The following is a 12,148-nucleotide window of genomic DNA, read 5'->3' as shown; positions in this document are numbered from 1 at the left end:
ACCTGAATCCAGACCCAGACTGAGGCTGAGCTGAGTATGCGGAGTGATCGGGAGACATGAGCAGGGGGAGAACGTAAGCGGCCACTTTCCGCATGTATCATCAGGTCTGTGTACTTACTGCACCGCCTAACCATATACAGGAATATTATGTTTACATAGTGCTGAGCGTTATGTATGTTATCTGCTGCTTGTTTATTATAATTCTGGTTAAAATGTATGTGTTTCATCTATTTATGTATTTGTAGTAGTGTATAGGTACATAAATGTGTGTGTGTGTGTGTGTGTGTGTGTATATATATATATATAAAGCATCCATCTACTAATCTCACAATAAGATCAACCTCACATTTGTATATGTTGGTATATCAATGTAATGCATGAACCATATATGTTTATTATTAAACAGGATTTATATAGCACCAACATATTATGTAGCGCTGTACAATAAATAGGGGTTGCAAATGACAGAGGCATACAGACACAGGATGAGGGGACCCTTCCCACAAGAGTTTACAATCTAGGAGATGTGGGTAATATCTATATATACATACGTGTGTGTGAGATCCATGTAGCATTCTTGTAACCATGCTTGTATGTATGTGAAATACATAAAACAGCATTATACTGTGCAAGTGTTATACTGTGTGTGTTTTTATATATATACTCTGCACAGTTAGCATCAGACACCTAAATCTGTCCTGTATTGCACCCACCTATTATGTGATTTTATCACACTGAATGTCTTACATGCTACATACTGATACTTTCTGCAGATCATTTCATAATATTGCGCTACTAAAAAGCACACGGATCTTCCCTGTGATTGGTTGCTGTACATGCAAAGATAAACAATTGGTTGCAACAGCAAAATAAACCGGAAAAGGGTTTGGTTATAGTGCATCCCTTCTATAGCAGTCTTCTCAACCTTTTTAACATGGGGGATTCTTGAAATACCTTTCTGGTCATCATGGAATTTTATTATTATTGTTAATAAACAGGAATTATATATCACCAACATATTACGCAACGCTGTACAGTAAATGGGGGTAGAAAATGACATACAGATAGACGGTGACACAGGAGGAGGAGAGGACCCTGCCCCGAAGAGCTTACAATCTAGGAAGTGGGCTAAGTCTCACACAATAGGGGGATATGGAATAGGAATACAGGTAGGCAAGTCTTAAAAAGTGGGTTTTAAGTGCTCAATAAATGAGCAGAAGGTAGGAGCAAGCCAAGTAAGACAATTTCAGAGAGTCGGGGCAGCTCTAGAAAAGTCTTGGAGCCGTGTGTGTGAGGAGGTTATGAGTAAGAAAGTCATTAGAGGAGCGAAGAAGGGAATTCCTTGCTATGATTACTATATCCACAGCTCACAGGCCAGTGGGAAGAATGTCACCCTTACAGATAGCCAAAAAGATTATTGGCGTCCGTGGTAAATGACCTGAGAGGGCAATGAAGGAACTCCCTAGCTATCTCTTGAGCAGCCCTGGTTGAGAAACCCTACTTTATAAAATGCATCCCTTGTATGTAATGTATCTTTATAAATGCACCTCTTGTATACAATGTATCCCTATAAATACATCCCTTGTAATACAATTTATCTTTATAAATGTACCCCTTGTATACAACGTATCTCTATAAATGCACCCATTGTATACAATGTATCCCTATAAATCTATAAATGCACCCCTTGTATACAATGTATCTCTATAAATGCACCCCTTGTATACAATGTATCCCTTGCCTACAATGTATTATGTAAGGACATGAATCCTTGGGATTTGACCTGCATGCTAAATATCAGATATAGATTTCAACTTTTTTTTTTTAATATACCCTGCAATTTTCTTTTCTCCTTTAAGTTCATTTTTATTCCATATTCTGTTCCAGTGACACCAGGATTTAATTACAGGGTTGTTCCAGTCTTTCCAGTTCATGGCACAGGACTCCTGATGTCATTCTGCAGAGAAATAAACAGTGACTTCTTTAATGGAATTGCTTGTGTTGCAGCAGTAATGGGCGCAGCCTCTAGCACAGGGTTGTTATTCATCCGTTATCTCCTGGATTGACGTCACTGGCCAGTAATTGTGTACAGTCCATGTCGACACATTCATCTTGCACTGCATCCTGGGAGATTGTATGCTGATCCCAGGGGAGGTATTTCAATACTGTCACAGCATGCGTATGTCTTGTAACAATGCTAAGTAATGGGAAATATGCAGACATGCAGCTTAGTCCCTCTGGGCAGCAGGGTATTTGGCCCGGATAATATCAGTTTATCTAATGATCTATTCATGCAGAACACAGCTGGCTTAACACGTGTGGCTGTTGTGGATTATATTTAGGGTAAGACCTTTAGCAGCTCAGTGTTACTTTATCTGTGGTTAACCAACACATTTTTGACACATGACAAGCTGCAGATATTGAAGGATAACTACACATTTGTTTGAAACCTTGTTGAAGCCATTGGCTGATGATGTACAACCACTAATGATTGGTGGTATTTTATGTTTGCACAATGTTCTATCCTCTGTCGGGTTGTATGATGATGGCCTAACTTGTAAAATGTTGCTGTCACTTTTTCAATTTAGGGCAAAAATATGGTCTTTTTAAAAATTGCAGAACTTTTGGTACTCACCTTACCATAATTTCTTCACTGCGTGTACCTCTATTGTGGTCAGCGTTAAGATCTCTAGTGTCTGACACTATGGAGAGCAATCGTCATACCCGTCATACCCATGGTCAAGTGGCCATGCTTTGGGCTACCACTAGAACTGATGAGCACAGGGAAGAAGTTCATTTTCCCCCATTCCTAAAAATTGTCACCAGCTGCAGCAGAGGCCAGAATGTTGCTGGAAGATCTGTGGGTATTACAACTGGATCAGGCAGCCCCCCCCTTTTTTTTTTCTTCCCAAAATGGGAAAGGTGACCATGAGTTTCAAAAACCTGTAGTTGGGTTAGTTTTGGAAACCCGTACTGAAAGAACTCTGAAGGCCTCTGTTGCTGACCTCCCATTCTGCAAACGTTTATTGCATGGTTGGGAGGGCGGTCTAATGGATTCTATACTTTTGGAGTCACTGGCCTGCATTAAATTTGGAAATCAAGAGTTCCAACTGGCTATTTTTCTATTGAACCCAAATGAATTTGTTTTAGAAGGTTATAGTTTCCTAATTTTTTTAAGGGTTCCCTGGAGTAAAAAGGTTGGGAAAAGGTGAATAAAGTATTCAGGGCAGCTAGTGTATTTTTCTGAATTTGACCCTTTATACAAAGTTGCCACACTAAAAAGTTGAAAATAGTCTGAGTGCTATAGCTTTTTGCATGGGCAGGGAGTACAGAAAACTAATACGGAGCATTTGTTATTCTTTTGAGGGTAGCAAATAGGTCATAATTGTAGTTCTTTCTGTCACTTTATGGAAGCAGATTTTTTTAAAGGTTTGTGGCTAGCTTCGGCACTGATTTAAGTAAACTTGTGGCTTAATGAGGCCAAATTTGAGGTTTGTATCTACCAGACTTTACACCAATTTTAACCTAACTCAAACACTGCACATCACCACAGTGAATCATGGTGGTGGCAGCACCATGCTGTGGAAGTGCTTTTCTGCCGCAAGCCCTGGATGGATTATGTTGCTAGAGAATAAATTAAATGCAGAGGAAGCTGATGCATTTTGCAAGAAACCTGAGCCTTGGGAGATTAGTCCTTCAGCCAGATAAGGATCCCAAGCATTAATCCAAACCTACACAAGAACCAGCATTAAAAACAATGGTAACATCCTGGCAGAGTCCAAGTTTCAATACAATGGAGAATTTTGGCTTGGTGGGGGGAGGTTGTTCATGCACTGTGGCTTAGTGGTTTGCACTCTGGCTTTTGCAGTGCTAGGTCCCAGGTTTGATTCTTGGCCACTATCTGCTTGGAGTTTGCAGGTTCTCTCTCTGTGTGTTTGTGTGGGTTTCCTCCCTGTACTCCGGTTTCTTCCCACATTCCAAAAACATGCTAACTGCATGTTTTTAAAAAAGGGGAAGAAAGCGGAGTACCGGTTAATTGGCTTCCCCTCAAATCTGGCTTTATACTGTAACAAAGATTTATGACTATGGTAGGGACAGACTGTGCTGCTTAATATGTTGGTGCTATATAAATACTGTATAATAAAAATTATTACTATGATCCCTATGCATCCTGGCAAAGCTTCAGCAAGGAGCAGTGTTCTCCCCAGAAATTTTTTTCAGCCGGGTGGTAGGAAGCTGTAGCCGGGTGGTAAAAAAGGGGGCGTGGCAAAACACGGCAAATTTAGTGCGGGGCTGCCTGTGTCCCCTTCACATGAAGGCTGAGCTGTGTGCAATCCTCTGAACGGATGACACACAGAGCAGCCTCACTGAGATCCGTGCATCCGAGGATGAGAGCTGCCGAGAGCTGGGCGGGGTATTCAAATCAGCCGGGCGGAGCAACCGGCTAAAATCCTCTGGGGAGAACTATGAGGAGGAATGGGAAAAAGTACAATTTTACAAAGCTCACAGGGAATTTATTTACACACAGGCTTGCTATAAAATTTAAAAGGTGCATCTACAAACAGAAAAAACTAAAAAAAATGGGATGTTTACTTATGCAACTTCCTTTTTTTTTATAATTTGGAATAATTAAAATTAGTTTGCAAGTGATCTGTTTTCACTTTGACATGAGAGTAGATATGTTTGATTCATGTCAAACAACATTAAATCTTTTTTTATTTAAGTTTTATGATAATAGACTTTGACTTCATCCAATTGGGTGGATACCTTTTATTTACAGGAACTGCGTGTTTTGATTATGCGTATATAATGTGTACTTGTGTTAAGTAATTGTGATTCATGTGGGCAGCTGCTACACCATAGTTCATGGGATTGGCAGGGATCCAGCACAGGATGTGCGAAGCTTGTTAATCGCTAGTAAGTCAGGAAGTTCCAGATTTATACAGCTCGGGATGTGGTTATTGTTGGCAGATGGAATGTGCATAATATAACTGTCACAGTGACATGGTATGGTACTGCTTCTCCCAGTCCTGGTGATCTGAGATGCCACAGTTTGCTGCTGTTGTGAAGTGGGTAACATCCTGCCCTGATAACCACAATACGCTGTTGTTGTAAGTACGTCATCACAGGCGTGAAACTGTAGGGAACATAATGTTAAGCCAAAATCTTGTACCTTTTTTTTTTTTTTTTTTTTTTTTTTTTTTTTTTTTTTTTTACAGTCTTGAGCAGTTTATTTTTGCATAGATCATCTGTGCCCTGTACTGGAGATTTCCTTTCACTTCTGGTATGACTAGAGATGAATTTTATGCAAATTGTACGGACTTTAAACTGAAACGCTATATTTGCAAAGTGTGAATGGCTTTTTCAAGTCTGTGCAATTTAAATAACTTTTGCATTTAGTTGCATAAAAGTCAAATTTTCTGCACCTCAATTCCTATATCTACTGGTGATATCTCCAGCCACTGCAAGGTAATAATGGTTTTATATTGTGTCAGAAATGTTGTAAATATAGGTTTCTTATTTGTTCATGATTCACCATGTAGACTTGGCATTGCAAAATGTATCCCTGATTATATAAGCTGTGACAACACAAAGGCTTTAAAGTGCAATTAGGAACTTGTGTGTGTGATGTTGCAGCATATCTCACCGAATTTTTGGGTTTGTCATCACCTTTTTGTGTCTAGCCTGTTATTTCAGGTTAACTAGCCATCTATGCTTTAATATATCTACATTCAGGTAGTTATGCTTTTCCTGGGGACTCGGCGTAACTACCTTGAAGTGCATGTTGTTGCCTGGGACCTGCACCTATATGCCCAGGTTGCTAAATACTAAGCTACTTTCCTTTGTCCTCCTATAAGGGCGTTGATTGGCAGCAACATCATTATATGGGATCTCAAATGATTTTGCTGTGCAGTCTACAAGAATAAGACCACATTAGTAATCCTTAATGTGCAAAATGCATGCTCCATGTCTGAAATTTTGAGAAGGAAGGACTGACACCACACAAATACAGTAAGGCATACTATACTAGATATGCCCACTGTACTTTGTTTTCATTACTTTGTATGTTCTATATCTGCAACAGGTTTAATGTTAATACTCAGGCAGGGTTCTCTCCTCCTGTATCACTGTCTGTATTAGTCTGTCATTTGCAATCCCTATTTAATGTACAGCGCTGCGTAATATGTTGGCGCTATATAAACACTGTCTGTATTAGTCTGTCATTTGCAATCCCTATTTAATGTACAGCGCTGCGTAATATGTTGGCGCTATATAAATCCTGTTTATTAATAATAAAACTGAAAGTACAAGGTCTGCTGCCTCTACATCTTATACCATTATACCGTTGCTTTTTAAACAACTGTAGGCACCAAGCAGAATTTAGTGCAGTTTAATAATATAGTCAGATATGCTGCAATAATTGAATGAATACCAGGTGCTCCTGACCTGATGGTCTTTGTTTAGACATGTAAGAATGATGGAGTGAAAGTTGTACCCTTCCCATCCCTGGAAGTATGGGTTCTAGGTGGAAGAAAGGGACAGTGGGGAAGCAGGGTATATGCAGTGGGCAGAATAGACATTTGGGTAAAATCTGTTGTTTTGATCTGCATTGCCAGAGCACAAGAATGAATTTAAAGGCAGTTGCAACACTTTTCCACATTTGTGAAATGACGATGTACAGCTTGTGAGTTATTTGAAAAAAACACACCTGCAAGCAAGCAGAACTAGTTTCAACAGGGAACTGAAAGTATTTACACCCACTATCAAATGATTTTATTTACTATATTTGGCTTTTCACATGCAGGTCATTTATCAAGTACATGCAGCAATTTCTCATTCTATCACAAAGAGATATGAACATAAATTCTGTACTATATCCCTTGCCACTCTCTGCACCTCCAATGACCTACTGAGTTCCTCGCTCATGACATTGTCACACGCACGGCTCCAAGACTTTTCCAGAGCTGCCCTGACTCTCTGGAATGGTCTTCCTCATCCTGTTCGACTTGCTTCTTCTTTCTGCTAATTTAAAAGAGCACTCAAAACCCATCTTTTCAAACTACCCCTCTTTGTCTGTGTTTTGAAACCCTCACTACTTCTCACCACAACATATCTCACCTCCTACTGTGTATTACTTCCCCCACCTCTTATATTGTAAGCTCTTCAGGGCAGGGTCTTCTCCTCCTGTGTCAGTTTGTATCTGTCTGTCATTTGCAACCCCTATTTAATGTATAGCGCTGCGTAACGATGTTGGCGCTATATAAATGCTGTTTAATAACACTTCAAACATTTTCATGTTCTCCTAATGCAGTAGTAACTGTATGAGGGTCTGGGCACATGAAAAATATAGACAATCCGGTCAATAGAATCTTACCCGCTATAGAGGTGCTTTTGGCATAAAATCAATATTGTACTAGATGCTATACAAAAAAAGGAACTAATGGTAATTTATTACAAAGTCCAATAATTTATTTTCTCTTTTTGTTACAGTGGTTCGCTGTTGACTTCATCATGGGCACTCCGGCATCTGTAGTCAGTTCCCCTGCTTGGCAGGCACCAGAGCCGCGAGCCCGGAAGAAGGCCTCTGCAAATATATTTAAAGACATTGACCTCCTTCAGTTAAAGACACTCTTCCGTGCTGGCGGGGATGAATGTGCTGAGGAGCGAGCACAGATAATCTACAATTATGCAGGGGACAAGCATATAGCAGAAGCTTTGATGAAGCTGCGAAGGAAAAAACGGAGTAAAAACTTAAATTCTACATCAAACAAACTGAATAGTGATCGAATTGAAATGCTCTCGATGCAGAATTTCAGCAAACTCTGGTAGGTCTTTAATGAAAGCAATGCCACTGACAGGTACAGCCCAACTTCAGCCAAAACTAATTTCTTGCCAATATTTTTATTGCTGTCTTTGAGACAGCTGCAAATTCAAACATGCCACCCTTGCATAATCAACTGATAAAGTAAATTACTTGTCTGAAATAAAAGGATTTCAGCAAAGGCAGTCGGTGGTGCAGAAAATCAACATGGGTATCCTATGCTTGGGTTTGCATTGCGGCAGAGGTGGTGGTTCTTCCAAGGTGCTGCTCCTGTCAGCCTAACCTTGATCTTTCTTTGTCATCAGTTTCCCTATGGGCAGTGTTGGCATTACTTTGCCACAGTGGCACACAAGGGTTTGAAAATGTGCAGCGGCCAATGGGCAGCGGTGGCAGTCATCGTTACATTGCAGGGAGGGGTGGGTGACTGGACACCAGTCTATGCACCTAAAGGTTATTATTACTGGAAACTTTTCAGATTGGTTAATAAATGACTGCCATGTCTTAGAAACCTATAGGGTCTGTGATCATTAGCAACGTACATATTTCTCACTTCAACACTCCTAACCCAAAGACACCTTACTTTTTTGTTTTCCCTTGTAATGATTATGGAAAAACATGAGCACTGGTTTATTGTGTCCGCTTGGAAATTACAGTGTCCCTCTAAATGCCTCCACTGTTTTATCTTGTCTATGCCTGTATTTATAGCAGTTCTTATCTGTTTTATCCATTTACAGCATCGATGAAACTGGCCACAGCGGAAGTACACCTTCAAAAGAAGATTCTGACCAATCCAATGGTATTACTCCAGATGAGCCATCGGCTTGCGGAACAAAGAAACAACTGTTGCCTCAAAGAACTAAAAATGAGCTTAGGAGGCAACAGCAGCAGAGACGGATCTCTGGATATCTGCATCAAATAAAGCGATGAAGATGGTTGAAAGTTGTTGCTTTGGGACAGATTTTAACCTTCATATCGCACAGTTTAAAAAATAAAGACAAAAACTACACGTGTAGTTCCTTCTGCACAAAAAGGAATACTAAATAATAAAGCACTACAGAAGCATCTAACAGTTTAGTGCTCCAAAAAATACTTTTCTTAAAAAGAGGAAGGAAGAAATGAAAGTCCTAAATTTGGAACCTTTTGTGGTTTATTTCCATGGTTCTCAGATGCCAAAATAGACCAAAGTTTTATTTGATATACTTTTTACCATGGCTATGCTGCTCATCATCTGCTCCAGTATTCTGCAAGCTGCCAGTCAAGCTGTCTTATCTCGGAATAGATTGAGTTAATTAGCCACATGGATGGTTCTCTTCAACTGCTGTCTATTTAACATGGACAAACAGGACAGCAGCATACAAATGTCTTGAATGTATTATAATGAAAATTATAATAATTTTAGACCGCACTATTAAGGTGGGGGTAGAAGAAAACACTATTTTGTACATATAGACTATTCAAAGTTATGGTGTATTACAATCAATGTTTTTTTGAACAAATTACCCCCCAGATGTTACTTGCTGCCTTTTTTAAAAATGTTTAATATTTAATTCATCAAGAATTATTAAATAGCAATAATGTCAAAAATCTGTTAGTTAAAATTCTATGTATAATAGTATATCTGTACTTACAGTCAAAACATTGGAACCACTTGTCTAATATTGTGTTGGCTCAATTTGCCACCAAAAGGACTCAGAGGCTTGGGCTCCAACAAAACCAGTGAATATGTCCAACAGATCTTAGTCACACTGCTTTAGCATTTTATTTTTACAGCTTGCCTTCTTCCCAGAGTATACTGAGCTTATTAGGTTGCATAGAGTGATAAATGACAGTAAACACTGCTTCATCTGACCTAATGCAGACATTAGATCCTTTTGAAAACACTTGAAAAACATATCAGAAGCAAAACAAGTATTGCTGGTTTTGAACATGTCTGGTAAATGCATAACAATTAAATTTATCTATATTACAGCCTTACTCAGCACCTTGCTTCTATTGGGTTCGATACAACAAATTTTATACAATGCTACTTGATCTTTTTAAGGTATGAGAAGCTAATCTGACTTACAACTTTGGGTTGCCTATTTATACCAAGAACTTTTTTTTTTTGTTTTACTAAAGCAGAACCCACAATACAATTGTGTTTCTATTTATGTTACCATAAAAATAATTTTGACCAGGGGTTTATGAAACTAAAAGGATAGGCCTTTAGATTCCTGCATACATGAGCATTTTTAGTATCCTGAATAGGCTTTTGCCATCAGGTTTGCTACCCCATTAGGACATAAGTATAGTAAATGAAAATACAGAGAAAAAAATGTCTAAATGGTCCTAGACAAATGTTAGACACAGATAGGAAAAGTACTGTCACATCAAAACCTACAATATATATGTATTTCCATATAAGCACAATTAAGGGCATATAGGCAAGCTTCTGGAATTTATATTGAAAAGTATAAACCGTTGTTTTCATGAACACCACTCTCACAAATGCAATTTTTGTGTGGTTACTGGCAGAGGAGTTGAGTAGAAATCCATAAAGAAAAGCATTTGACTGCAGTTGGAAATAAGCATCATTAATATGCCTCTATGTTATGCCATAGGTAAGGGTACATGAAAAAAGTGAGTAGGCTTCCCCTGAACCATGTTCTAGGAAGTGTATGTGTACACACATTAGGACTTTTGACATTGTAAAGGATCTTTCAAATATCAAAAGACTGAAAGAGCATTGTACATACAGTGCCGTTCTGCTCTATTGAGAGGAGCAGAACAACGTAGCGGCTGCGCTCTTCTCCTTTCACTTGTATTGCAGTCGTTCATGGAACCGCCAGCACAGATCCGTGAACAACGACGGACAAATGCTGTACCCACGTCAGAGGCAAAGTTGTTTACCAAAAAAAGGGTTTTTGTTTTTTTTTTTTTCCTTGATGTTTTCATAGCACCAATGTCATTGATAGATTCAAAATTAAAAAAAGTTTGTCGATGGAAACCAAAAAGCTGATTTGAATATGCCTTTCCCATCTGTACATGCTTAGCTTTTCCTTCCTTTCCACTGTCCCGTTCTGTCGATCTGCTGAGAGCCAAGAATTCTAAGTCCTCCACTCATTCATTCCCCTGTAAAAGTAATGGGCCAAATGCCAAGCACCATCTCATAAAGAGGATCTCATATTCCTCCATACTTGGTATTTTCTTGGCTGCCAGTGGCATTCAAAGTTTTTATTTCTTGGCCTTGTGTTTACAAAGCACAGCTTTAAAGGCATTCCCACTACTGCAGGTGTTTTAAAAGAAAATCATTTGTGTTAAAATGCATTTTAATACACTTTTACTTATAATACATGTTTAGAACCTGTAACTTAAAGTACACATGCACCCAAACTATGCACAATAAAGTATGTAGATATTCTGAAGATGCTGTAAAAGAATGTTAAATCGAGCCTTCACTTACTTCTATAGCTGCAGGCATTGGGAAGAAATGAAATCCCAGCTATTTCTTGTAGCAGCCCTTGGCAACACTTCCTAGGCCATTAGAAACTGAATGAAACCTAATTTTAGAGCCTTGAATGTGATCTGTAAGTTTAGTTCACAGTACAAGTAGCTGGATAGGTCAAGGGGGAAACGTAACAGTTCTTTTGCAGTATGTATGAAATGTAAATACTTTTGAGAGTCTGTAGTCTGGGACGAGAAAAGTTAGTTTAGTTTTCTTTTATGAACTTTTCCCAAGTCATGACATAAAAAGAATGTGTGCATACCCTTTCATGCATTTTCTCTCTTGATTCATGTCTTTTTTTCTGTATTGTGGAACTTGGATAGTGTGTGAGTTCTAGATTGCAGTGTCTTCTGGCATTTCTGCCACTCGTGGTAGTGTCTCAATACCTCCACCCACACTAAACACTAGCCTGCATTGGTATATTCAATTGTACATTATGCTGGGTTAAGTGTGGCAGCGCTAAAAAAAAAAAAAAAAAGTTGCTTACTGTGAGGTTCAGAATGGGCCACAGCCAACAATCGAAGCAAAAAGCAGCTTGTGTGAGGCAAGTACAATACATTGCTAGGAAAGACTTCTTCACGGACACCAATAGAAGGAGGCACACTGTGAGACTTTAGTTGCAACACAGTAATTAATGCAAATTTTGTGGGTACCAGGACTGGTTGGTAGATGTGGGCCGTGTACACAGTACGCTCAGATTTCACTAAACACACACACACACACACACACACACACACACACAGTGCACCATTTCATTTTTCTCTTTGGAGTGGCACAAGCTCTTTCACAATTCTTAGTTTGTTTAAGCAATGAAATTATTATTACCAAACAGGATTTATATA

At 39.0% G+C, this 12,148-nt stretch overlaps 1 protein-coding gene across 3 annotated transcripts; it reads left to right on the top strand.

The window, feature by feature from the left end:
• AVPI1 (arginine vasopressin induced 1) lies at positions 1–11,570 on the top strand. Of its 3 annotated transcripts, none has more exons than XM_072424771.1 (3): positions 1–104; positions 7,492–7,826; positions 8,557–11,570. In XM_072424771.1, exons 1-3 carry the CDS (start codon positions 93–95, stop codon positions 8,747–8,749), a joined length of 540 nt encoding a protein of 179 aa, XP_072280872.1. In that variant the 5' UTR covers positions 1–92; the 3' UTR covers positions 8,750–11,570. The 3 variants fall into 3 exon arrangements, with proteins under 3 accessions (XP_072280872.1, XP_072280873.1, XP_072280874.1); XM_072424772.1 differs by lacking the exon at positions 1–104 and adding an exon at positions 4,751–5,111; XM_072424773.1 differs by lacking the exon at positions 1–104 and adding an exon at positions 5,263–5,469.
• Positions 11,571–12,148: the final 578 nt, after the last annotated feature.

This window comes from Pyxicephalus adspersus, chromosome 10 (genome assembly GCF_032062135.1).
Source record: "Pyxicephalus adspersus chromosome 10, UCB_Pads_2.0, whole genome shotgun sequence".
NCBI lineage: Eukaryota > Metazoa > Chordata > Amphibia > Anura > Pyxicephalidae > Pyxicephalus > Pyxicephalus adspersus.
Note: the sequence above shows the minus strand (reverse complement) of the source record. Positions and strands in the feature narration are given on the sequence as shown.